This window comes from Myripristis murdjan, chromosome 19, assembly GCF_902150065.1.
Source record: "Myripristis murdjan chromosome 19, fMyrMur1.1, whole genome shotgun sequence".
NCBI lineage: Eukaryota > Metazoa > Chordata > Actinopteri > Holocentriformes > Holocentridae > Myripristis > Myripristis murdjan.
In genome coordinates, this window is record NC_043998.1 from 15,372,455 (window position 1) to 15,399,872 (window position 27,418).

The window sequence follows — 27,418 nt, forward strand, 5'->3', positions numbered from 1 at the left end:
CATCCCCTAATGGCAAGAGCACAGTGTTCCCAGTCATGCAGTGCAGCAGTCTGTGCCGAGCTGATAGGGCGAGGGTGCCTCGGATCTATTTGGCTCTGTCATTCGCTGGCGCTGCGTTAGATGGGACGAGCTTGAACACAGACACGTGTGTTATGTCCTGTTTTGCTACATGCCAAGCAGCATCAAAGGTGTGCCGCTAATTGCCAGCTAATGATGCAGTGTTGTTTGTGTAGTCGAAGCAAAACAAAAAAGCAGAGACCAGTGAATGTCAGCCGCGGACAAATATTGTCCCTCGCGTCATTAGTCCTCATTGCCTTGTGGGCACGCAGCAGAGAGATCAGAGCAGAAACATCAGAGGAAATATTGGAATTGAAATCCTCGTTTTGCTAAGCCACAGTATGGTCCGCTATACAATGGTGGGACTTGTTTACAGTGCATACCACGGATGCCTTCAGGAGAGGTACTCTATCAGTCACTCCAGCTGTTTTGATGTATGGCACAGAGGCCTCCCTGTCCCCCTGTACCGGCCTGGTATGTGAGGTCTTTGAGATAGCCGACTGTGGGAAAGACCAGCCTATTGCCGCTCCGCCCCTCCCGCACTACCACCACCACCACAGCCGCGTAATGACTATTGGCATGTGTGATCTTTTCAATACAAGATGAAAGGCGCATCTGCCTGTTCTGCTTATTGTCACCCGTATACTTTTCATTGTACACCAGCAACCTCAAGGCTTTTCACATATACAGCACAGCTAAGCTGCTTGTTCCCCGACACCCACGCCAAACTGCGGTGATTTGAATCCAAAGCGATCCAATCCGTTTTTTTTTTTTTTTTTTTTTTTTTTTTTGTAAATTGTCACTTTGCTGTAATTTGTTGGTCGATGGTATAAGAGTCTGTGAGTGTTTTTTCCTCCACACCAAAAATAGTCTTTGTGCTGCTGACTTGAAGCACTTAGCACCAGGAGAGAGTGAGACTGTTGTTACTGTCGTTGTCTTCGGCTCTGACGCACAGACTGTGAGCACCCTCCAGAGCTCTGCAGTTCCCCACAGTCCACTTTAGAGACCTTTTACAAACCTCTTGAATGTGCTGTGAACATATGTGCCTCACGAACACGACTTATTACTGTTTCACATTTTCACACATTTCCTATTTAGACAGCTGGGCGGCGGAATAGATGACTCAGGTTAAATAGTCGGGTTAAAAGCAAGATCATGAGTTTCCCCAGGGAGTCCAATCTACTGACTAATGGTTCACCCACTCATTTCTTCCCTGTAAATACGCCCTGCTGCAGCTTTGTTGGCTGGATTGCTGTCGGGTAAAATGCAAATATGGAAATCCTGAAAGTTTATCCATAGCTATTTGCACTGAAGGCTTTTCTATGTAAAAACAGTGCCGTAGAGGCTGTAGATTGGATCACCAGTTCATTCGTTTGGAGCGAGACAGCTAATAGCACCGAGGCCAAGCTTTTGCTGAGTTTTAGTCAGCATTGGCTCTACACAATACAAGTTTTCAGCGATACATGATATCTATTGTAACATTCAATTTTGCATGGTCAGGGAGTAGGTAATTGGATTGACCACACTCTGTGGTGTCTTCGGTTTATTTCTGCACAATGCTGGCCAAAGAAGCTATAATCACTGTTAGAGTAAGGGATATCTTGATACTATTATTTCCACCATTGTTCCATTAAGTCTTCCTCAGCATGTTTCATACAGCAAAACCTGATAGTGCGTTCTCAAAATATCCTGAGCAGCACTTTATACAGGATTACCACAAGCCCTCATGAACATACCCATTCTCTTGTTGAATTTTTTCCTGAGGGTGGCACTCCATTCCTGGAACAAGATATCTGCACTTGCATAATATGTAGAATATGCATACACACATAATCCTGACTTGTGTGTTAACAATGTGCCCTCTTGCACTTTACGCTCCTCTTTCCAAATTTTCAGTTTGGCCTACTTCTCGACAACCTAAGGAGATGAAGGTAAATCCAGAGATTGAGTTGGCAAGGCATTTTAGGCCGTGTTACTGCTTAGTCATTCAGCAAGCGACTTCAAGGGTCTAGCAAACTAGCACACAGCTGGCGGTTCAGTCATATCCTGAATGGCTCTTTGATTCCAGGACAGGCGTGTTGGCCACTGAGATAACTCCCCAGCATGCCTTTGCGACCACAATGGAGAATTATTCTTCTACGTAGCTTGTGGGGTTTGAAAATCTAAAGACTGATCAGTATACATAAATAAGCTTGGCATGCTCTGAGTTTAATATGTTTTATTTTTTGATATGGTCTTATTTTATATATTTAGAGGCTGGACTTCACAGCTGTAGTTCATCAAAGCTTCCTCCAACTCAGGTGGGAACGTTCCGTCCTGACCTGTAATTGAGGAGCGAGGAGAGTGAATGGATGCCCCTGGTGACATGTAAATATCCAGCAGAGTAAACTGGACAAGCTGTGGCGGTTTTAATGCCTCATTTAATCTTATGTTTTTGTGAGGCAGCCGGTGTCTGCCAGGTTTGTCTAGTGTATTGTTAGGCTCAATGGCCAGATGTCTTTGGTCGTCCATGGTGTTTCCCATCAGTCTTACAGTGTTTGACAGCCGCAGAGGACCATGAGTCAGCTTGACCTAGTAAGCTTGACACTAGCACTGCTCCATCTAGGAAAATTGTCTATGTTTTCATCCGCTTGCGTACAGGGATGACTCAGACACAGGACAGCGGAGTCAAATACACCCATGGCATCATTCGAAATCTTCCCAGTTGCTTCCAAACACACAGCAGACATCCATTGTCCGCATATACTTTGTAGAAAAGCTTTAGATTACGCCGTAGTTTTGAAAGTAGAGGTCATCTAGCAGTTGCGTGGCGACGAGGGACGAAAGCAGTGCCCGTGCGGTCTAGCTGTGTTGCCTGTGCATTAACATTTCCTGTGCTTCTGCTGCATTGTAGGTGGCTGCCAGAGCCGGGGTTTATGACATCCTCAACCAGCTGGGCTTCTCAGAGTTTGAAAACCCGAGGGACACGCCACTGGCCCGGCTGCGCTGCCGCTGGCAACAGCAGAACATCCAATCACTTCCCTTCAGAGGGGAGTTCGTCTGAGAAAGGATCACTGTGAATTTGCCAAAACAATACTGTGCTTTTCTACAGTTTATGTTATGCCTCCTCTATTTACCCCTGCATTACTCATGTCTTCACATCCTGTACCGTTTGTGATATTGCTTTTTTTTTTTTTTTTTTTTTTTTTTTTTTTAAACTCACTGGCAGTGTTAACTTGTATTTTAGAGGGTGTAATATTGTCACTGTTGGCTGTATCTTGAGTCTTAGCAGAATGCTCTAGCTATATTAGAAGCTCATATTTGTGCCTTTACTATTTTTTCTTTTTTGATTAAAAAGGTAGAATTTTAGTGTACTAATATTTATGTTGCTTTTCCATAGGAAAGGATAAAAAAAAGAGGAAGTTATAATGGAGTTGTTTTGTCCAGCAACTTTCCTCTAAAGTCTGCTGCACGTGAAGATAGCATGAGATAGCAGCTTAAAACATCTGTTAGAAGCACATGGAGTAAAATGTAATTTTGAAGGCGCTAAGTAAATGCTATGCTGTCTGTTGTGTATGTCAACCAACAATTTTCAGCGTTTCACGACTGTTTGCTGTTGAATGACCCGTTATTTTTCTTGTGCAGCCCTATCCTTTTGTTCTTAGTTTGCTGTTCATGGCTGTGCAGTTTGATGGAGTCATTTTTTTGTTATTGTTTTTTTGAGAAAGTTGCCTAAAAACTGTCATCTCTTTTCAAAATGTCAGTTCAGTGGTAACTTGTTCTTGAGTTTTCAAACATGGAGCAGATAAAAGATGCTGTTTGGCAGTATGTTGAAGACTTAAGGGACTGATGGTTTTCTCTCTCTCTCTCTCTCTCTCTCTCTCTCTCTCTCTCTCTCTGTCTCTCTCTCTGTCTCTCTCTCTCTCTCTCTCTCTCTCTCTCTCATTATTACATACTTCTGGTCTCACAACACAGGTACTAACCATATACAGCATGTCTGCAACTTGTAAGCTAATAAGTTTTTTTAGAGACTTAATTCCTTTTTATGTTTAAGCTGTAAATGCATTTCTGTGTGTTAGTGTTTGTGTACACATTTCATCAAAGACACCTGAAAATGGCAAAGGCTCTTCTTCATTGCATTCCTGCTGTTCAAGAAACCTTATGTGTACTCATAATTTTTCTATTAAAAACCCATGAGCTGGGCTTTAAGTAATTAATTCAACCATTATGGCTCTGCCTCAGATGGTTAAAGCTGTATTGGGGAGTCGTGAGAATTTGGTCGGGCTTTAATCAGGACAGCTTAGAGCCCTCAGGACTCCTGCCAGTAAATGGTTACAATTTCTGTGACATCATCAGGCCTTCAGCAGGAATCGAATTATATGTCTGACTGTAAAATTTACGGTTGGAAACAGCCAGGCCTGCAAATACTTAATGTAACTTGGGATAAAGTATACTTTGTATCAATTGATGATGGATAATTATACCCTTAAACAGCCACAGTTCATATCCGTGGTATTTATGGAATAGAACAAAGCTGTATGATTCACTCCTCACAAAATTAAGCTATGGATGTGTTGCCAGCCTGCAGGGTAAAGATTAGAAGGCTAATATTTTCATTCAACACTTAACTGAGAAGCATTTAACTTGCCTACATATCCGGTGTAGGTTTTACTGTACAGTATCACTTAAAGTTTCCCAACACTTTTTTTTTTTTTACTACAGTATGTTCCTAATCTATTATTTTAGTTTCCTAATACATGTTTAGTTGTAAAGGCACGTGGCTGTATTTTAGAAACCATGAATCCTGCCTTAAAATCAGAAAGACATCCCTCTCTTTTTTTTCCCCTTCTGGTAGTGTTTCATAACATTTGCACTGTATATTAGAATAACTCAGCCATCTGATTGTGTTGATTGTGCATTCACAGTTTCATTTTTTAAATAAAAAAATATCTATATGATGAAACAGAAATAGCCTGAAATAGCCGCCTCAGTATGACTTAACAAATTGTGAAATGCAGGAACACACAATCGCAGGTAGTAATAACACCATGATATGTTAATATTTTAATGCTTGTAATTTCACTTTGTGTTTTTTTTTAAACAGGCTTATCCTTTTTATTCAACTATATGTCGTGTCATTTATTTTTTTTGTTTTCAGGCTAAATAAATCATGCAAATAGATTGAACTGCACCCGTCTGCCTCTTGAGGATCATTTCAGTGCATGACATTTCTTGTATTGAATAATATTTCCAGCACAGGGTGTGTTATCTTTTGTTCAGAGGTGTGGGAGGAAGGAATTTTGTGACCACACACACGGACACCAGCACAGTTGTGTGCCATGCATTGTTAAGAGTCTCACATTCAGAGACAGGGAAGCAAATGATTGTGTCTTTCCCCGCGCTTCCGCTCTCTTCCTCCTTACGCCGGCATCGTCTCTTTCTGCAGATATACATCGCTTATACGCTCACTCACACATCCGGGAGGCCTCTTTCCTCTTGTGCCAACGCCAGCCTCCGAGTGCACACCAGGTTATGAGCATCGAGCGGCGTACATTTACACAACACAGATGATTCATTGTGCAACTGGAATCTTGACATATTCGGCATACAGTAATAAAGAGCTTATGCAGATCAAAAGACAAATCTGCATCGCCTTTTGATGTGCACAGATAAGGTCTTAATTTTGGAAAAAAAAAAAAAAGGAGCTTGATGGTCACTCTTTCAGGAATGGAAGGCTATGAAGGGATTATGGCCCCTTAAAAGGTACTGGCCGGCACATCAGTGAAGCTCCCTTGGCTTCTCTGTCCTGCTTTGAAAGGCTGATATCCCAGATCACTTCCCGTCTTGTAAGTGCATAGCAGGCTTATCTTGGGAGCGCGGAAGTTGTAAGGATTTTATCACGCCGCAGCCTATCCTGGATTATTGTAAATGGAAACCAAGCGGTCCAGATTTAAATGACCTTTTATAGTTTGTTAGTCTTGTCTAAATCTCCCTCCCACATCATCTGTCTCAGAACGAAAGCTAATTTATCCCCCTTTTGGATGTATGGTTCAGTGTACAGTGAGAGGGTTGGCAGGGTCTGAGAGGTGCTCTAACACACAAATTCACAATAGCACCAACATGCACAGGCATTCATTCACAGAGGACAACCTCTGCTTCCGAATCTCTCTTACTTTGACCCGCAGCAACAACAATTGGATATGGGGAGAGGCTATTCTGTTGCAATATGTGGCCAACTTGACTCCGGGTCAAGATAAGCCCAGGACATGAAGACCATGCTTGGATGATATGGCGGCCCCCTCGCCTTTGAAATGCTTTCCAGACTCATTGAGATACTCTCCAATGTGTAACTCAAGCTAGCAGTTCTGAAGGATCCCCAGATTACGACAGACAAAGAGCTGCATTGAGCGGTAAGCAGCTAGAGGGGATGTAATGAACTTCATGTGAAAAGCTTCCCTCTGGAGATGAGAGAGTGCTCAGGAGAGAAGGCATGGTGCCTGGGCAGGGGTGCACCCTGCTCCGTTTTCACAGCCCACACTGCTCTTTGATTTTCCCTGTGTGGATAAAGGCAGCATTACTAAGCCCTCGCCGACTGGAGTGTGCATCCAAGCCAACTTGGGGATTTGATCAATAATAACATGAGAGTGAAGATCTTTTGAAGAGATGATCTCGAACCTGCTTTGGCAAATACACGTTTCAGTCCTCATTTGCTGTGGGTTGTCTAAGTTTGATTGTGGTAATGCACACCCCACTGAACACGGTAATGAAAAGTCTCAGCTGACAGGATTAAGACCGTGATCGAATGGATGCAGAGCTCTTTGATGCCCCCTTATGTATTTGCTATTTATTCTGGTGGATTTGCTAAAATATACCCTATAGACTGTCGGTGAATGTTTATGCTGAAATGTCCAACAGACTCTGGTTGCATTTGTTTGTGGTTTCCAAAGGTGGAAGTGACTAATTACATTTACTCAAAATACTGTATTTGTGCAGCTTTTACTTTCTTGAGTATTTTTTAAAGTCAGCCATTTTACTTTTACTTACACACATTTTTTTTTTTTTTTTGCTTGAGTGTTGTACTTCACTACATCTTAAATCAGATCCATTGCAGAGAACAAATGATCAATGACAGATTGTGGAACCTTTCATAATAAAAGCTCATTCAGCAAAGATGAGAAGAGGAATCTGATTCTGATTCCGCTTTGCTGGTTCTACTTTTTGTCATTTCCAATTTTCCGAGAAGAGCTGCAGCATGAAAAACTGCAGCTGGTCGATGGAAGTGAGAGCAATTAAGGCTCAACTTGCAAAAAAAATGTGGAGTAAGGGTAGAAAAAAGGAGGATAATGTCAGTGAGCTGGCCTGACGATGAGAACCACTTATTCCACATGTCAGTTGAGTCTACAGGGTTCTCACTTCAGCGTAACCTTCAAAATTGTGGACAATGCACCTTTAAAAGAATCTAGTATGAACTGTGCACTTGCGTCCTTTTCTAACTGCACCTAACACAGTTATTGTTTTGAAAAAGTAACTCAGTAACTTTTACATGTTAAATGAGCCACTTTTTACTTTTACTTTGTAGATTTTTACAGCAGAACCTCTACTTCTACTTCAGAAAAATGTCAACTGAATAACAGTACTTCCACTTGAGGAGCAATTTGCAGTACTCCTTCCAGCACCAGGCTGTAAGATTCGGGACTCAAATTTCACCAAACAACACGACTAAGTGCCAAAGAAGAGCCACCACTTTATCATATAATAGGTATAGTAACATGTTTGACTGTGATATTGTTACACAGACTGTAGGAAAAGCTGCAGTTGTGCTTGGCTAATACAAACAAGGTGATCTCAGATGTTACAATGTAATTACATTTTTGTTTAAAAGTCAAGTGAAACTCACAGTTTCTGACCAGGGTCATAACTCGTAGCTCTTTCTGAACCTTTCAGTCCCAAATCCTTCCATCCACATGGTGCAGAGGACCATAATAACAACTTCTTAAAATCACTGGGTTGTAACTTGGCAAGCGCTGTCTCACTCTTTCCTCAAGCTGCTGGGCAGTCCAGCAGCTGCTTTGCATCTCCGTGCATCTCGGAGATGAAAAGTCACATATTTTCTCAGCATGCTGGCATGGCCAGACCACATTACAACACACACTGAGGCATCCACAGCTCAGCACACTGCAGCCGTGCACATCCACTGACTTCTCTCCTTTGTTGGAAATGCAATGGAAGCTTGCTCACTTGCTGTCCCACCCTCACAGACCGGCCTAACTACAGATTACAATGTGTCTGACTGACTCACTCAGATTGTGCTTTTTTTTTATTCAGCTGTGAAAAGTTGCATCTCTCAGCACTGCCCTGAATAATTGGCTGCATAAGAGTGACACAAAGTTGCTGTAATTGAAATATGACAAGCACATTATTTGCTTTTATGTAACAACAGCGGGGATGCAGTGTGCAATGTGTTTATGGTTTATGGGAATGGGAATGAAAAACATATTTTCATGTGCGATAGGTCACATTTCCATAAACAAAGCAATGCCATTCTCAAAATACAGGTGGATGTCATTAAATGGCCACGGCTCAGACTAGACTTGTTTATGGCATGCAGTGCATCAAAACATTTCCCTTATAGAGTCCTGTGAAGGACACAGAGCTCTCTCTAATGCATGCAGCGTAGTAGAAAATTGTTCTAGTGTGTGGACATAACCACAGGCTGTGACTGCAGCTATTCATTTCAGAGGGAAAAAACAAGGCTTCTAATTGAATACTATGCTATATTGTGGAATGTCATCCTGGATTTGGACACACTAAAAAAAAAAAAAAAAAAAAAAAAAAACCTCTCATGCTCCAAACACTTTAGATGGAAAAAAGAGCATAAAACTTCTTACAAGGCAGTTAATGGTTTCCATCTCTTAATGCTGTGGTTAGTTTCCATTGCTTATTAATGGAGAACTCTGGATCATAATCAACTCCTCCCATTGCAGCCCTTGGGGGATAAATGCATAAAACCCACACCTGCTCTACATTGACCATCCCATGAGCATGGAGGTAATTACCCGCAGACAGAGAGTAGGCACTAGGGGAGGTCCTCCAGCAGAACCCAGACACACTGTTTGGAGAACTGTAGAGAAGAGAAGAACGTCCAGTCTAGACACCTTTTTCTGAGTCGGAGGCTCAGTCTGCACGGTCATGTCTGAACCCCTGTGGTCTGACTTCAGCTGGTGACTCCCGCCGGGGCGAGCAGGGGCCAAAAATCTGAGTTGCTTGAGCAGTCATCCAGAAGTTTTAACAGGCTGTCATTCCACTGGTGAAATCTACTGTACAGTTTTCACACCTTTTAAGCCTTTAATGACTGTTTGGTGCTGGATTTGTTCCCTTACTACAAAGAGAGCAAATGCACACAGTGACATCTGCAGGATTCCTTAATTCCTGTCCTTATTATCCTGTCTGATCACACAGAGTTTTGGTACATGAAGTCACTGAATCAAATAGTGCAGTGTGCTTTGTCAGTACATTCCATGAGCATAACATAGTATCACATTACATAAGTAGAGCCTATAATCCAACTCCAGTTATAATTTAATCTGGTATTGACTGTTTGATTTACTTCAAACAAGTGAAACAAAATCTGCCTGAGGCATAAGGTATTTTTGATCCATGATGGTAGTGGTGTGTCAAACAAAAGTGTCTCTAGTATATTTCTGCAACTGAACAGGAAACAAATAGGAATTCGCTTTCTCAGCCCCACTGACACATTTTTTCCTCTTGTTTTAAGAGAAGAAAAATTAAGACTGAATCTGCAGCTGACTTGCTGAGGTGGACTTTTTTACATGACTCCAGCGTCCACAAGTTCTCATGAGTTGCAACAAAAGATGAAGGAAAAAAATGACTTGGCTAAATGTGTGCATTTGTAGCGGAGAGCAGGCGCTCCCAGTGTCGGCTGGTGGCTTGTGGAGCTGTGAGTCCTGCAGCTCAGCCATCGGTGCGTAATGGTGCACGACTGCTCTGCACGGCAGATGTTTCACCACGGGGACAGTCTGTCTCCGTAGACTTTATCTGAACTTTTCCGACTTCTGCTGCTTTTTTCAGCACAAGCTTGCGCTGCTTGCTCGCTTGCTTGCTTTCTTGCTTGCTTGCTTCAAAAAAGTGATCTCAAACAAAGATAGAGAGGAAGAGAAAGAGAGGGAGAGAAAAGTTGGACTACCTCTCCTAACTGTCCCGATTTACCGGGGAGTTGTCGTCATCAGCACCCCAGATTTTCCCCCCAGTTCCCTAAATGGATGGGGCTGTCTTGGTCTCTGCAGTTCAGCGCAGGCCAAAAGATTGGAAACAACTTGTGAATAACCGTCAGTTTGGCGTCTAGAGGACGCGTTCAGAATGGTTGGCTGCCCCGCTGAAGTTCAAGACTGAGGACTTTTTCTCATACATTTTGCGCTTTTCAGCAGGAGAGAATCTGCTCAAAGTTTACAATAGAAAGGAAACTTCAACCCAACGCTGAAGTGGCAGCTCTCGCACTATAGCCCTCGCTATGGATTGTATGTATTTATTGATGTGCTTTTCACTCACTCTATTATTTTTGGAGCATAAGCACGCTGCAGAATCACATGGTAAGTTATGCATTTTTTAATTATTTTCATTTTATTCTCGCTGGACTCGCCAGCTGTACTCTGGAGCAGACTCAGTGGCACACAAAGTCTAACATTAAGTGAATAATGACTCACAATTATGGCTCTTTTACTGACTGATGGCCATAATGGGTCCAGCAATATAGCTTACATATGGACACAATCAATACACTGCGGCACAACTACTGATTTAATAGGGCTGTTCCTTTATTTCTGCAGTTTGTCACCAGTTGGAGAATATTCATGCTGAGCTAGTTTTATGAACTTTTCTCTTATATTCAGTTGTTCCCTCATTGTTTGCTGTTTTTACTTGTATTCACTGATTTGCTGCATTCTCAACCTTATAAATCATGTGTGAGCTATTCTGCTTTCTAGCTGTTCAGTCTTATTAGTTTTCCATAGGAACTTTGCCATAGGTCTGTGAATGTGATTCTCACTTGACACTATCTGTCCCATCAGAAAAACTCTCTGGAAAGTTAAGTGAATATGGTCTTATCGTGCCATTCAGCACAGACTCCCATGGCCGGTACATTTCTCACGTGGTCTCTGCTGGAAGTGGAAGTAAAGGTGCTGCTGATGCTGCTTCATCCCCTGGCAGCAGGAGCCGGGTGGCCCGCAGCGCCCCCGAGACGCCCTCTGTCACCTCTGCCGCCTCTGCTCAGCACTTATTTTTCAATGTCACCGTGTTTGGGAAAGAACTGCATCTCCGCCTCAGAGCCAACAGAAGGCTGGTGGCTCCGGGGGCTTTTGCGGAATGGCAGGAGGACTTCGAGGAAAAGGCCAAAGAACACATTCATGGGGACTGTGTTTTCACTGGAGATGTGACAGACATGCCGGAGGCCTCGGTGGCCATCAGCAATTGTGATGGGCTGGTAAGTCACTGACCCATGCTTGACACATTGATGTATTGGAGGAAAAATTATCAGGAAAAAAGGCATAGGGCAGACTACTTCACATGCATGCATATTCAACAAGTCCCACACAATAGCCACTTGAAAAAGCTTCTTTTCGAAGCTGCCACATGCTTTGCTCTCTCTCACTCTTCCCAACACTTATGCAAGATGTATGTTAAACAGCTGTGGCCCAGCACCCTGCAACAGGGCCCCACATATTAGCATCTGTAATGATGGCTCAGCATCACCGCTGGCTTGACTGTGTGAGCTCTGTGAAGGATATGACTGATTATCATGGTCACAGACACACCACAAACATATCAAACCTGTTTTTCAGCACACACTTTGCCCTCCGTTATCACCGGTTATCTGTCATCCAGCTCTAGCAGACTCCTCTATCACCACAAGCGATAAAGTGATGTGATGCGAGATGAGCTGCTAAGGCAAATCAGATCAGACTGAAGATCCGCCACGTGACTTTTGAAGTGGCAGCTTGACCGAGCTGAGGCTTCTTCTGCGTGGCCGGGGTCAGCCTCCTGACCAGTTCTGACAGAAAGAACATGTATGGAATGGGCATGAAGATAGCCTTTTGACCTATGACCTCTCAGACCCCACACGACAACAGAGAAAACGCACTTGCAATGATGAGTCCATTTTAAATTGCCACATAAGCTGACACATCAGGTGAGAGACATTCAGTCTGTCAGAACGTGATTATAGTGGAGTTTCATACTTGGAACACGTTTCCCCCTGTTGATAGCAGCCCTCTGCTTCTTTGTGGTTGTCCGTGTGTGTGTGCATGTGTGTGTGTTTGGACAGTTGAGCTCTTTGTATCACAGTCAGCACAACAGAAAGTAACAATGGCGCTCCCTCTCAACACTTGTATTGTTCGTTATGCTGCTCTGTCACTTTCAGTTTGGAGTTATAGGCTATTTACATTATTGAAACGTCTGTGTAGTTCAGCTTTCCAATACGACTTTAACAATGATGCTGATGCAGGGAAAAATTGAATATTCTTCAGCTGAGATAGCGGTCCCAATGAGTTCATTACCTTGTGTCTAAGGTAATAATAGTGTGGGGGTGTGAAGACAATGCTCTGCTGTGTCCTCTAATTGCAAAGCTATTTCCTGTACTCAAGACATAAATTGATAGGGCGGCCCTTTGCAGTACACAATGCTTTATTCAACCATGAACACAATATTAAATATTTCTATTCACCCTCTGTCACAAGGGCAGAAAAGATTCTCTTGTTTCCTTTGTTTCCAATGGAGGGAAAGCAATAGGTTTTGAAGTTCCAGTTCGCTCCTGTTTGTGTGAATTGTTAACCTCTCGTATGGAAGGAAGCCACTTATCTACTGCCATCTTTCCCTCTGCATGCTGAGATATTGACTGTAACCAATCATGACTTGTTTGTTCCATGCCCCCAATTTGCAGCCAGAGAAAGGAAACAAAGAGAATATTGATAGAACGGGACATAAAATCAATGACCACGCACAAAACTTCACAACTAATTAATTAATTGTGTTGCAGCAATCTCTTTGAGTGTGTGTCAGGCCAAGCAAAAGCCACGCCTCTGACTGATATGTTTGGCATCTTGGAGGTCTGGAGCCAGAGTGACAACAGAAATGTGACACAGACAATGTGTAGATTAAGACCCGGGTAGGTTCTCCCACTGAAACACATGCAATCTAAAATTTGCAGTTTACGATTTGACAGGATGGTGGATCATGTGAAAATGGGGGAGTATTTCTTTCAAGGACGCAGGCAGCCACTCAGGAATATAGCCCATATGTTTCCTTGAGCCAAAGCCAAGATAAACACAGACGCGTCTGTGCTTGCAGGGGTTTTCAGAGAGCATTTGAAGGTGCACAGACAGCACCCAGGCAAATTATTTAGTCTGAGGTGTCTGCTTGATGTGTAAGGCCATGGAGGAGATCATGTCTGATGAAAGCACTGAGACTGAAAGGAATAAGGACATGAATCATGTGCTGAGGACTTAAGATGCGGGCAAACTGATGTAGAGCAGATGAGTTGCCTTTTGGTGGGGCATCTGCTGAGCCACACACACTGCGCTTCCCCACCATGCATCATGACATCATTTGTCTCATATACTAATTACTGCTTCCCTGGGATTTACATGACAGTTGCACATACATTTTTTTTTCTTTTTCCACACAGTGTGTGCCTTTATGGGAACAGGATTGCTCAGACTTGGAGACCATTCCAGTAAAAATTTATTACAGCCCTAAAATCCACAATTTTTACTCAATAACTTGAGCTTCTAGTTCACCCTGCTGCCAGTGTGGACTCTGCTCCGGGACCATTTCCATGGAGATGACACAGAACGAGCGAGGTGTGACATCACCATCAGAAACAGATTACGTGAAGCTGGTCCCTTGCCATGCGCCCAGAGGGGCTAGACTGCACATCCCAGGCATCTAGCACATGACAGATATGACACCCCACGTGCAAAATACAGTATGTCCAGTAAAGAGCTGCATTTTAAACTGATACCTGCTGGATATATTTGGCCTCACAGTGGAGCTAGATTATCAGTTGCGGCTGCACAGCCAATGAATGCGTAATGTCTGCTGCAGAGAGGCACTCCAATTTCAATTTCATTCTTTTCACCCTTGATTAACCAACATTTGGGCGCCATGGGCTGTGATATCTTGCACTGTGAATGGGAGGATTTGTAACCTCTGCTAGATGGCAACAGCTGTGTGAGCTATACACGTACATGGACAATTGTTGTGAAGCGATGAGTGACGGCTATGATTATACCGGGCTGCTCATGTGTTGGGAATTAGCACAGATGACGGCCGATTGAATTACATGTGTGATGGGAACACGAGTGCCGGGATAACTGCACTCGGAAGAGCGCTATTTCTGTGTCCATCAGTTAAATAGAGGGAGAGCCACCTAGCAACAGTGAGCAGAGGGGGATCAAACTCGCTTGGCTGCGCTGACTTTTTTTAGAGAGCAGTTTTCCATCCATTGGAGATGGAAAATGCTTGCATAAATTGTTCTATTCATAAATGTTTGCAGAAATACTGTACAAGGCTGGTCGCAGTCCAGTATTCCAGTGTCCAAGTACTCTGGTGTGTGGAGGTTGGTTAATGAGGCATGGCACTGAGGTCGTCACTAAATTAAGTTCTCCATCAGAGGAAGCCCAAGATCTCAGCCAATAATTTGATTTATTCCTCTCAACTCCTCCCCTCCTCCTTATTTACAGTCTCTGTCTGCGCACACATGTGGTTAAACAAACACATACTGGAGTACACACGCACACACAAGCATGTGCACACTCATTTGTCCGCAAACACGCGCCTGCAAGAGCACTCACACACGCGAATACGGCAAATGTCACAATAATAAGGATAATTACAACTATGCATACCAAATGCAATTAGCAGAGCTTTGAAAGTGACAGCACAATTATAATAATCTATTATAATATTTAGCATAATAACTTGATTCATAGAATTAACTGCCCAGAGCATTTACCCTCTTAGACTCCTATTTTTTTTTCCAGCTGCTTGTAATGTAATCCATGACTTCAATCAAGTAATGTAGTTAATGGCAAAATTAATTTTCCTACTCTTCTTTGATATGTGTCCCATGGACTTGAATGCCAGTGATTATATGCCCAATTTTCTCTGTATAATCCTCATCCTGATCCCCAGCTATGCGTGCCCTTTCTGGCACACCACAGCGAGAGGTGAAAGCTGATAAAAAGGAATCAACTAGTAATCCCCTGCTCCCACGACCTGTCTCACATTATTATTTCAACCTTTCAACTCTGCTGAGTCAGCGCCACTCACAGGCATGATTTACTTCTCGGCTTAGTGATCTTGCTGGTCTTATCACTCAAGCCTATATCCTATATGTATCTGCGACACACGGTCTGCAGCTTTACCCAATCATTTTGTCATCCGGAGAATTGTCTGTGTCTAGAAGAGTGCAAAGGTCAAGCAGCCTGTGGCTCCGTGTTTAAAATCCAAAATACTATTGAAGCTCATGAACCGGGTGACCCTTTATGGAAACTGGACGCCTTGATCTCAGAGGATGAGAAAAAGGGATTAACCTCGTGCTCGTTTATGGATCAACAAAGAGCATGCCTGGGACCGAAATTATATGTTTCTAAACAATCTGCCGCAAATTGCAGGTTAAGCTCCTGGAATGACAGTTAAGACATTGATTTCCCTGCACAATGTAGCTCAAGCATCCGTAGCCTGCGGGACTGCTTCCATTTTTAGATTCTGTTTGTTCATCGTGCATCCTCAAGAAGTCTTAAGGGCTACCTCCAGCAGATTACACCACTAGATGATGTAAAAGACGACCACCTTGGACAACGATTTACTGCCTGTAGCCCAATGGCATGACGTCTCTTCTCCTTGAAGATGTTGTTGCTGATGTCAAGTGCCGTGAAAGAGACAAACAATGACTGTGATGTAGATGTTTTGAGATTATTCCTTGAGCTGGGGCTTATCTTACATCTTCCTCATACCTTGACAAATTTCCAGTGGAAAAGTGATTGAGTCGGCCGTCAGTTCATGAATGGCTTGTGTGGTGCGGCTGACCAGGTGACGGACTCTAACGGCGTGTTTGCAGAGCAGGAGGAAGATGCCTTTAAAATTGCATAAATATCCACCTTCAAAGACGGTGTTACTGATGTGTGGAATTTAGTGTATCAGTGAGCTAAAGCTTGAGATATATTTGCCTTTTTTCATACGAGGTCAGTAGCGCTGCTGGAAGGCTCGTAGCACCGCCTTCAGAGAGTTTTAAAGCCAGAGGAAGGAGATATTTTAAGATGGCCAACCGCACGCTGACATAAATTGTATTCTTCACTGTGCACTGTAGTTCTCATAATGATCCCTGGTCTGTGCACTCTCACATCACATGTAGCAAACTGATGCTCTGTTGTGTGTTGGCTTCGGGCACATTACCTAACCTCTCGTGACCTCAAATACTCGTGTCACTGAATTTCAGCATTAGAACACAAAGAGTTTTGGTTATTATAAGACCTCATCTGAAGATAACGGCATGAATTAATTGGTGGAAATGATTGGACTTATTGAAAAAACACCCTTGGAAAGAATTTATGACATTTTATTAAATTTGACATCTATCGCTGCTTAGAAAATAGTAACATACCTTAAGGCTGCAAGCATGTGTATTTTAGAAATTTGGACCATGAGCCACTAACTTTATTCTAGAATAATATGTAGTGTTTAAACTTTGTCATATAGCACCCCAGGGAATGGGGTAGATAAATAAATAGATAGAATAGATTAAATATGAGAACACTCCCAGTGATTTTCCTGGAATACAGATGCATATTTTGAACTAATCCTCCATCACCTTCTGTTCCTCATATTCAAATGCTGATCTGACTATTGTAAGACATCATAGTAACACTGTACGTGACTTTCATGAATGTCTTGAATGTATTGTTTGAGCTTTTGATCCGAGGGCTGACAGTGTGTGACAGTTAAATGTGGCCGAGAACATTTGAATGCACTGCACAGGTCTAATTTGCATTCATAATATTCGTGAAAATCTGCCCTGCGGCGCATTTCCAGTTTGAGCAGTCTAACAAAGCTTGAAATCTTAGACCTCCAGATTGTATCTTTAATTTGCAGTGAATGACAAACTCTAATTGTTATTGCATCTGAGTATCACAATCAGATCCTACGTATTTGTCACACTCATTTGTGAGAGTGCTAATGATCTGTTTACAAAGAAAATGGTGTGTTGCTGTTGTAATGGTTGTAATTTATCGCCTCCTTGAACTGAATTGCTGTAATCAAGTTCTCACCATGGCAGTGCTGAGAATACTTTTAATGTTATGTTGCCGATCTCAAATGTTACTGTTGCTGATCTCAAACTCCAAACCAATGGCAAGGTTTTGGTTTGGGTGAATTAAGTCCAATCACAGCAAAAAGAGATTGCTGGTGTAGTATCACAGCTCTGTGAAGGGGGGGTTGAGCCACAGGTGAGCCCCAGACTACACTCCATGTTTACATTTGGTTCCTCTGTAGGCCCTTCCAGATGTCTAGCTCTTGCCGCGGTGTACCATAGGCGCTCTCCGCAGACAGACCTGGGTTCACTTTCCACCCACTGGTGAAAGAGGAGACCACAGAGGAAGTATTCAAGCATGTCGCACTTGGCATTTCCTGGTTAGGCCTGGACGGATTCCTCTGCCACTCTCTCACCTTCCCTGTCCTGACTGTCAGATGTCCACCCTTCACTTCATGGTTTTTGTGTTGTTAGCACAGAGCAAGAGCATACGTAGCATTTTGAAATGAGTTAAATTTAGACGCTTCTTCCTCTGCACTGTATTTAGATTTCTTTTTGCAGCTGGAAATACACGTATTCCTGCCAGATTATTGTTGGTATTCTTTTTTTCATGAGTGTAATGATGGGCTGGCTAGATTTTTTTTCCCTGAGATGATATGAGAGATAGCATTCTTGCTACTCCTACAGTCTGAATGCATGACACAGTCAGCCGAGACAACATTACAGACTGCTTTTATACAACTTTCTAAAAAGAATACTCCTGGATGTTTGATACCATTTTCACCTCAGTATGACAAGTGGTTCAGTTCCTATGGGTAACATTTCGTGTTAGCTTAGCATAAAGACTTGAAGTCTTTGGGAGTCGTTAGCTTGGCTCTGTCAAAGTGAAAAAATAAACCTTACAGCAACTCTGAAGCTATTTTATTTACATATTATGTATTATGTGTATTTGAAATACATGTCTTGTAATTTTAAAAAACAAATGAGAGACATTTTAGGAAAAATTAATTTGTGGTGGATCTTCCTTTACCTTCACCGGTGCACAGATCACTGCACTAGATGGCAGGATAAATGTGTTCAGCGGATACAGTTCCACCATAGACGATTCTCATTAAAAAAAAAAAAAAAAAATCTCAAGACATGTATTTCAAATAATTATGATCCACTGTGTAAATAAGACAGCTTCTGAGTTGCTGTAAGGTTTATTTTTTCACTTTGACGGTGCTATGCTAATGACTCACATAGACTTCAAGTCTTTATGCTAAGCTAATACTAAATGCTACCCATAGGAACTGAACCAGTGAACGTGCAGAGGTGAAAATGGTATCAAACATCTTGTCTCAGTCAGGGTAAGTCGGAAAAAGTGTATTTTGCCCCAAATGTTGCAGTGTTGCTTTAACTAAAAATAGGTCAAATGTTGGCTGAAAAGTATGCATCCATAGTGCAGAAGCTGCTGTGGAATACACCGGGCTCCAATACAGCCCAGCCAAATATTTACTTTCAGCCACATACGGTATACAACAAAGAGGCCTAAAACAGAGGATGTTTGCTTTATGGAAATCTGCATGTGTAAATGTTTGCTCTCGGCTCATCAAGATGGTGTATCATCAAACCGCTCCACAGTTAAAGAGCGATGAAGAGAAGCAAAACCAAGACCTTCTCTTCCAAATATTTTAAATAGCCTTTTTAATTAGTTTATACTTAATGGCCTTACATATTCAAAAGCACCATTTATGCTTTGCAGCCTATGGACACCTTATGCAGGGTATAAAGAGAAGGTGCCTGTAATTGCATGATTGGATAAAGACAAATGATTGCTCCACTTAGAGAAACAGTTCACCTAAAATACACACACACACACACACACACACACACACACACACACACACACACACACACACACACACACACACACGCACACAAAGATACAACAGCTCTTTCCTGAAACGGTGCCACAGACATCCACCATAATCCACAGCCTTTCAAGAGTTCCATTGGGAACCATCTCCTGCCAAAGAGCAAACCGTATCTATTAGGCCCCAACGAGTACAAATTTGGGGGTAGACTGCCCTAGGGCTAAGTGGAAATACGCCTTTTTGGTCTTTTTGGTGAGCTGCTCCTTTAGCAGCAATTCAGCTGACTTAAAAACACTCAGTGGGGTTTGGATTGCACATAAACCGGCAAAGAAAAGCATTTTGAGAAATGGGGGCCAGATGATTGTATGCCCAGATGTACCAGGTAGCTGTGTATTGAGAGCCTTAAAGTGCACTTTGTGTTATCCACCAGGAGATTTGGACCAACTTACCTTCTATTTATCGGTAACACTTTACAATAAGAGTACAACAATTAATGTTAGTTAATGCCGTAATAAACATTAAGTAACAGGTAATAAACATTAAGTAACGGTTAACTAACCATTAACTAATGTGTCTAAGAATCATGTACTAATGCTGTTCATGCTAAGGTATTAATTTATATGTTATTTAAGGGTTATTGTAGATATTATTAACATTAGTAAATGCCATAATAATCATTAACTAACAGTTAATTAACCATTACGGCATTAACTAACGTTAACTAACGTTAGTTGTTGTGCTCTTATTGTAAAGAGTTACCTATTTATCCATCACATTCAATTGCAATTTCATTTAAAGGTGCTACTTATACTATCCTAAGTGTCCCACATCCACACTGCAGCGCTTTAAAAACACAGGCATTGGCAATGTTCCTTGCATTTCTCAGCCCATTTTGTTGTTTAATGTGTGCGTTTTTCACACAGACAACAATACTTGGCAAAATCTTGTAATATCTTGTAATATATCTTGCAATATCTCAGGCAAAATCTGCACAATAGCAGCAGTTTATAGCATTTAAGTGTTCAATCTTCAACTTCAATGATAAATTTCATGTTTTGCTGTTAGTCCTTAATAATCAAAGATAAGTGTGTGTTTTTTTCTATACTCACCATTTTGCAGCAAACTTTAACAATCATACAGGGAAAATCTATTACAGAGAGATAACCAGTTTAACCCCTGAAAGGAGCCTCAATAGACCAAAATGCTGTGCATCTAGGCATCTAGGTGCTGCTATGACTTTAGATGCCCAACTGCACACAACTTTGTTATCTAGCTCGCTGTATGGCCATTTTTATTTCGGTCAGCAAGTTCATGCTTGCTCTCTGGGGGTCATTGAAAGTCATTTTGGGGACTGAATCACAACTAATCACAAATTAATCAGCTAAAAAAATCCCTACCTGAAACAGAAGTGGGCAATGCAGGTTGAGAGAGAGACGGTACAGCAAAAAGTAAATTACAACACTTCTTCACACAGTAACCTTTAGAATTCAGTGAACATAAATGATGTCCTATGGTGTAAGAGTGTCCGGGGGTGGATTTTGCCTTTAACAGATTAAAAACCTAAAGCAGATGGAGATGTTTGAATGGCATGATGGCTGAATGCGCACGTTGATACTCATCTTCTTGTTCAGGGTGAAAACATAGCAACACTCAATAAATCTTGGTGACGGGCTCGGAAACTCACAAAGCCGAATCCCCAAATTGTGTCTACCTGCGTCATTCCCCAGCTCCAGCCCTTCACTAAATCTTCCGATTGATCAGACGCACTATAATTACTGGCTCCAGCACAACTACTGCCCTTTGAAGGAGGAGGGGTGCACTAATTTGGAGCCCTCTTTTTTCCAGGCAGGTCTAATCCGGACTGATAATGGGGAGTTTTTCATCGAGCCCCTAGAGAAGGGCCAGCAGGATGTGGAAGTGAAGGGGCGTGTCCACGTGGTCTACCGCAGGTCAGCCATCAAGCGGGAAACGGGCCAGAGAAGGGAGGACCTCCATAATGAAGGTAGGCAAGGCAAGGCAGCCTGACGTCAGTGGAAACACCAAGGACTGTGTGTGTGTGTGTGTGTGTGTGTGTTTGTGCCTGTGTGTCACTGTGAGGGTGTGCATGCATATGCACTGGAGGCCCACAATAGCAGGTATTGTATCATACATTATCATATAATAATGCCATTGATTGCTCCAATCCATCTGTTTATCTGTACAGCTTTTAAATGATCATCACTACTCTTCATTTATTTGGCCAGAGCCAGCAGAGGCAGTGTTCACTAAACCAGCTGGTGAGGTCAGGAACGCTGGGCTCCTGTGGTAGTATTGGAACGGGGTGTTGGGTGGGGGGGCGGGGGCTGTACCTCTCACTCGAAAGATCCAGCCTCGTCATTCATTCCTTCTATGTGTCGCTTCCTTGTTGGAACAATAGCTTGAGAGCTTCTGGCACTTATCGGTAATTCACTCCGCTCACCAGTAAAACTGAAAGCTGTGTTAATCAGGACACTTAGTCGATTTTTTCCCCCCACCAATTCTTTTCTTTTGTACCACATTTGTGAAATGGTTCATACTGATTTTTATAGGCTTCATACTTCTATAAAGCGATGTTGGGAGTGTTTGATGCCCCCTGATGTCAGATTTGTACCCAGCCTGTGAAATTCTTACACTCTGACTAATAATCCCATTTTCCATTACTGGTTTCATACCTGCACAAAATAGTTTCAGCTCTCAACATGAGTCTTATTCATCTTATAAGAGAGCATCGCTGTCGTATATTTGTGGACTGTTTGATATTTGTGGAGCAATCCTGCACATGCTTTGCATAGGGTTGCTTCTGGATGTGCCTCTGATTTTTAGCCGTGCACACAGCAGCACCAGGTCCCTCAGAAACTCTAATCAGTGGTCTTGGGACAGCCAGGGGTCCCTGACCCCCCTCTCCCCAAAGGGACCCTGCATCACTCATAAGATCTATGAGTGATGGAGCTTTTTCCATGGCTGCACCAACCCTGTGGATCAACTTTCCTCAAAAGGTCATTCACTGGCCGATCAAAATGTCTTGAGATTTTTTAATGGATTAGATAATATATTACAGTGACATGAGCATGTATAAATCTATATTTATCAATTACAGCTTTACAGTCATTGTTCCAGTGAATAGTCGAATTTTCACAACGGTCGTCTGCAAATGCTTTGTCTCTTATTTGACCTTCATACACAATTTCTATTAATCAGAGACCCACTGGCAACTTGTGCAGGTTATTTGTTAGGTCTGATGGTTTACATTTTAACATTTCAAATATATTGCTCCCCCAAGAGCTTAGCCTGGAGTCAGTCTGTTGAACTAAATTTTAATGAGTTTTCTTAAACGCAACCTTTTGTTTATTGCCCGTTTTTCATTGTCATTGTTCTGCATTTCGCCTCTCAATAATGTCGGTTAAACGTTATAGCATGCATGAGGTGATTACCTGTGTCATTTCTCCATCTGTGTCTGTCAGGCTTGGCTCAGTGCCACCTTGTATGTGAATTTCTGCGGAATTTTGTGCAATCATAATGGAATGCGATAATTCGTCGCCTAGAGCAATATGCCAGGTTTTTACAGTGCATGAATATTTGAACAAGGCAATTGCAGCCCCAGATACATTCATTTTGTCAACAACTGCTGCGATGACATTTAAGATGCGTTGCTGTTGCTATCATAGTTTTTGTCTCACGTGGCAGGAATCCTGCTCAAGTCCTCGTCTCCACCCTGTGGAACATAATGCCTCGGCTTCTCATCTCACACAGCGCCCCTTATCTCATTGTTTCTGGCATGGACTCAACAGTGAATTTGTACAGACCATATTTGTATTGCATTTCCATGAATATTTCAGATCTGACAAATGGCCTTTTTGATGCTGTCAAGACATACATTAATATAACACATGAAAAAATTGCCGTGTGATACAGGTGAATGCATTTTGGAATGTGTGTGAATCAACTTGAATTCGTGCTCTGCATGTACACATTACAGTTCGGCAGAATCTGGGGCAGGGAAATAGACTTCTGACTCTTAGCTCTGTTGGCTGCACAGGATTTATGAGTCTAGAGAGAGTGTTTTGATGGTAAAGATGCAGTGGCTTGGAAATGCATACAACCCCCTTCTACTCCCAACGGATTTCTCCTGTCCGTCAACAGACTCAAACACAGGACTTCATGTTTGACACAAACATACCCTTTATCACTTTACAGGTACATGTTCTTATTCATGCATGGACTTCACACAGTCAATTTACTCATGTATGTGCTGGTTGTATTTTGCAGTGGCTGACTTTGGGATAGCAGACCTGCCTTCAGCTCTGGATGTTGTTGAGCACAAACTGTCCGAGTCCGAGCGCAAACGGAGGCACGCCAAGAAAGACGACTACAACATCGAAGTGCTGCTAGCTGTGGATGACTCGGTGGTGCGCTTCCACGGCAAGGAGCATGTGCAGAATTATGTGCTCACGCTCATGAACATAGTAAGTCTGCTTCTCTGGAGCTAATTCTTGTATAAAGCGCTCTCCAAATCAGCAACAGGAGGGAAAACAACCTCTTGATTGTGTTTGATGGCAGGACCTTGGCACCTTTGATTGTGTAAAATCCCAACAGTAGATATACTCTGTTTCGTCATCTCATATCAGCTGTGCAGTCGCTTAAGGTGTTATCTGTCTAGGCATAGACCTCCCAGCTTTCTTTACTTGTCCCCTCTGACATCAAATGTTGCCACATTTGCCCATAGAGTCTCAGCTTCTCTGCCTGTTTATGGATTACCGATGAGAAAAAAGAAACCCTCAGCTCATTCATTACGGGTTCCACCAGCTCCTACCACCATAATCTGCTTACTAGGCCCAAATCCCCCAAGTCAGATTTTCACAGGGTGCTGGTTTCACTCTGTAACAGTTACCATTTGGTGCTAGCGTGGTGGTCTGATTAGCTGCACTAGGCCAATTATGAAGTTGACTGGGAGCTGTACATGGCAGCCATGGTGACCAGTGCCAGAAGTTCACTCATACTACAGAGCTCTGCCGGCATGGAATGAAGTGTTTATATAAATAGGATATTATGTTTATGTTCCCACCCTAAATGGCTATGTTGGACAGCAATCTCTGATTTCTAATGACCTTGGCTGATTATGCTGCTAAGTGGCTGTCAGTGTGAGCTCCAAGCTTGGGAGTAGTTGGCATCTGGTGCCTAGATAAGCACTTACTAGTACTTAAGTTAAGGAAATTCAAAGAAGTTATTACAGATAAAAACATAAATGCATAAGTGAAAGATGTGCTTCTGCAAAAGTCTTATGCACCGCACAGTGCACGTAAAAGGCAGTAAACCTCACAAATAGTATCCGCTATGCATTTCCACCCCTCAGTGCCAATTAACATGTGACAAGAGAGAAATTTGTGACATTTAGAAAGATGCAGTCTATACAAATGAGAGTGAAAACCCTTTAGCTCCACTTGTAAGCCACAGGCTTGCTGTGTCTGAGAGAGATCTGCCCACTCAAATCCCTCTGAATCCCTTCTCCATGGCTGGAGAATGTTTAGTACCACCTGGAGAAACTCTCCCTGAGGGATTGATTACTGAACATCCTGTCTGCACAAAGCCAAGGAGACTGCCGAGGTGCCTGCCGCACAATGGCCGTGTTGTTTGAGCATTGACCAGGTTTTGTCCACGTCGATGTGATGCTGTACACAAGCCAGGGATACCTAACGCCTGTAGGCCACAGCTGCTACTCTCATTTTCAGTCATAACAGTCCAGTTCCAGCTCTCTGTATGCTTCCCCTGGCTTTGTAATTATCGCAATATATGTGGGCTTGGTTTGTCCCTTTGTAAGACTTGTTACGTGTTAAATCACCAAAGAGAGATATGGTTCACAGTCAATATATATAGAACAAGTCCAGACCTGAATAGCCAATTTCAGTGACCATCATGAAAAATATGTAAAATAAACTAACTAAAAATGCTACATTAAACAAAATCAGTGCCTAGAAAGGTCACCATGATACTATTTCGATGCTGTCCTCATTTTTCAACAGCTTCTGTGTTTAGGATCCAATGTAAACCCAAGTATATAGGTCAGTATAAAACAGTCTGGGAATTTGAGCTCATAACACAAATCTGGGAGAATTTGGGGTCATTTGAGTATTCTTTACACTGTTAATAGAGCTGAATGGGCTTCTGTGAATGGAATATTTGCTTAAATGCGGTGGGTGGAGCCCTACATCCCAGAGCAAATTTGGACTTTGGCCAAGCTTTTGGCCAAGAGTCCTTCATCAGTTACGCAGCTTTTGTCCTAAATGATCGTATTTTTTACACAGAGAAAGCTGACTGCCTGCATATTGAGTTATGTTGGTGTTTCAATATTTGGGCAGCATTCTGTTGTTCTCTCTTACTGGGCATTTTAAAAGGTATGAATGAGAAAATGTGACTGTAACATACCCAGATCTCTCTGGATGTAAGCAGTGTGAGTCTATTCATCACCTGTGCGGTTGTGTCTCTTGAAATCAGGTTTTTAACGCTTTTGATTCTTGTTATTCAAAAATCAAAGTTCAATTTTCCAAGGCTGAATAAAATACACAAGAATTCAGCTTTAAGGTGGATTTCTCCTTTAATGGCATGGGTTAAGATTGTGTTATGCACATAAGTGCTGTTTGCTGTTTCAGGACTATAATTTCTATGGAGCATCACAATACTTAGGAGAACCAAGGGCAGTCATCACCGCATGCTTTTTCATTAGCAGCTGGAGAGTCTGTTTATGGACAGGAATGACATCACAGCTATGCCTCTGCTGTAGCACCAGTGAAAACAAAGGACACTACCTCAGAGCTCCTGTAAATTTCAAAGAATACCACTGACACAAGGTAATCAGTGACCTTCCCTTGATCAGTGCTGCACAGTATTGACAGACAAATTTTCTGAGGGGTGATCAAAGGACAGCTTAGCTCAACAAAGGGAAGAAATGAAATAATGCTCTCAAATGTGCAGGAGCTCACAGCATACCGACATGTCAAGTTAATGTGTGGCTCTGTTACAGTGTAAACCCGCTTGCCTTAAAAGGCCAGTTGTAAAACATATGTTTTCTCTCGGTGACAGGTTTAGAAGTCTCGTGGAGGAATCTGAGGCTGCTTTGTGAAGCCAAATGACTGTGTTTACCAGTGGACAGCCAGCCAGCTTGGCATGTCGATAATCGTAATCCATAACCAGCATGCATGGTCCGACTAAATGGCTTCTTGATTCATGGGAAGAGAAACAGTCTGTCCACCCCTTATTTTCCCTGAACTTTATCAACCACAAATTGAAGCTGTTGATTGACTTTATAGGGCCCCAGAGGAGTGTTGACATATAGTGATCATTTGATGAGAATAAAACATGCTCAAATGGAAATTGGACTGAGGAATTGATTGGGATTCCAGTTTCCCTCCATTAAGCGTCCACATTCCAGAGCATCATTATAAAGCCAAATGGCAGTCATCACATTTTTAGGTCAGGCGTCTTGCCCATTGCATAATAACACTGCTTTCACTGGATGGTTGCCAATGTCTTAACAAGATATTGCACATTTCATCGTGGTTCCTTTCCTGTTGTAAGGGATGAAAAAAAGAAAAAGACGAGAAAAAAAACTCCCCCATGGCCAAACAGGCCTGGTGTAGCATGATTTGCACCCCAGAACTAATGTCTGGAGAAAGGATTTGCTGTCGAGGCAGCAACATGCCTGCAGGATTTAATGAGACGAGCTTAATGCTTGTCACATCAGGTTGTATGGACGATCACTTTCATAGCATTCTTGTAAAGGGAGTTTTATTCATCGTATAAAATCAGATGTTGGGCACTTTGTGTTTACCAATTTGGGGTTGAGGCAGGTGAATCAATTCGTGATTCGATGCTGAGATACATTTATCTCCCCTAGCTGGCACAAAATGAATACAGCCAGCTCACCAGCCTCACAAGTTCACTACATCCATCTTCTGGGAAAGCTTATTTTACATGACAGGGAGACCAGGCTAGACTTATGTAAAGAAAATATACCCATCTTCTCAGTAAATCACAAAGTGGGGCTGCAGCAGGTAAGAGAGCCAACATTGTCCCTAATGAGATAATGCGGATTACCCAATTTGTCCAGAAGTAATCCTGGTGTTTGGTTTTGACACCTTTCCACCTGCGGAAAGTGACAAATCAAAACTGAGGATTGAACTGGAAACCATAACAA

The 27,418-nt window shown here is 42.5% G+C and overlaps 2 protein-coding genes across 5 annotated transcripts in view; both read left to right on the top strand.

Annotated features, from left to right (window-relative positions):
• pald1a (phosphatase domain containing paladin 1a) overlaps positions 1-5,227 on the top strand; it is a 50,111-nt gene extending 44,884 nt beyond the window's left edge. For 3 of the 4 annotated variants that reach the window (XM_030078383.1, XM_030078382.1, XM_030078380.1), the window contains exon 20: positions 2,951-3,100. In XM_030078383.1, the coding sequence (XP_029934243.1) occupies positions 2,951-3,100 (150 nt within the window). Of the gene's footprint in view, positions 1-2,950 lie in introns of all 4 variants that reach the window. The other variant, XM_030078381.1, reaches the window with a different exon arrangement.
• Positions 5,228-10,536: 5,309 nt separating this feature from the next.
• adamts14 (ADAM metallopeptidase with thrombospondin type 1 motif, 14) overlaps positions 10,537-27,418 on the top strand; it is a 35,182-nt gene continuing 18,300 nt past the window's right edge. Inside the window, exons 1-4 of the mRNA XM_030078649.1 lie at positions 10,537-10,643; positions 11,121-11,533; positions 21,058-21,214; positions 23,497-23,693. Of these exons, the coding sequence (XP_029934509.1) occupies positions 10,565-10,643; positions 11,121-11,533; positions 21,058-21,214; positions 23,497-23,693 (846 nt within the window). The 5' untranslated portion in view covers positions 10,537-10,564. The remainder of the gene's footprint in view (positions 10,644-11,120; positions 11,534-21,057; positions 21,215-23,496; positions 23,694-27,418) is intronic.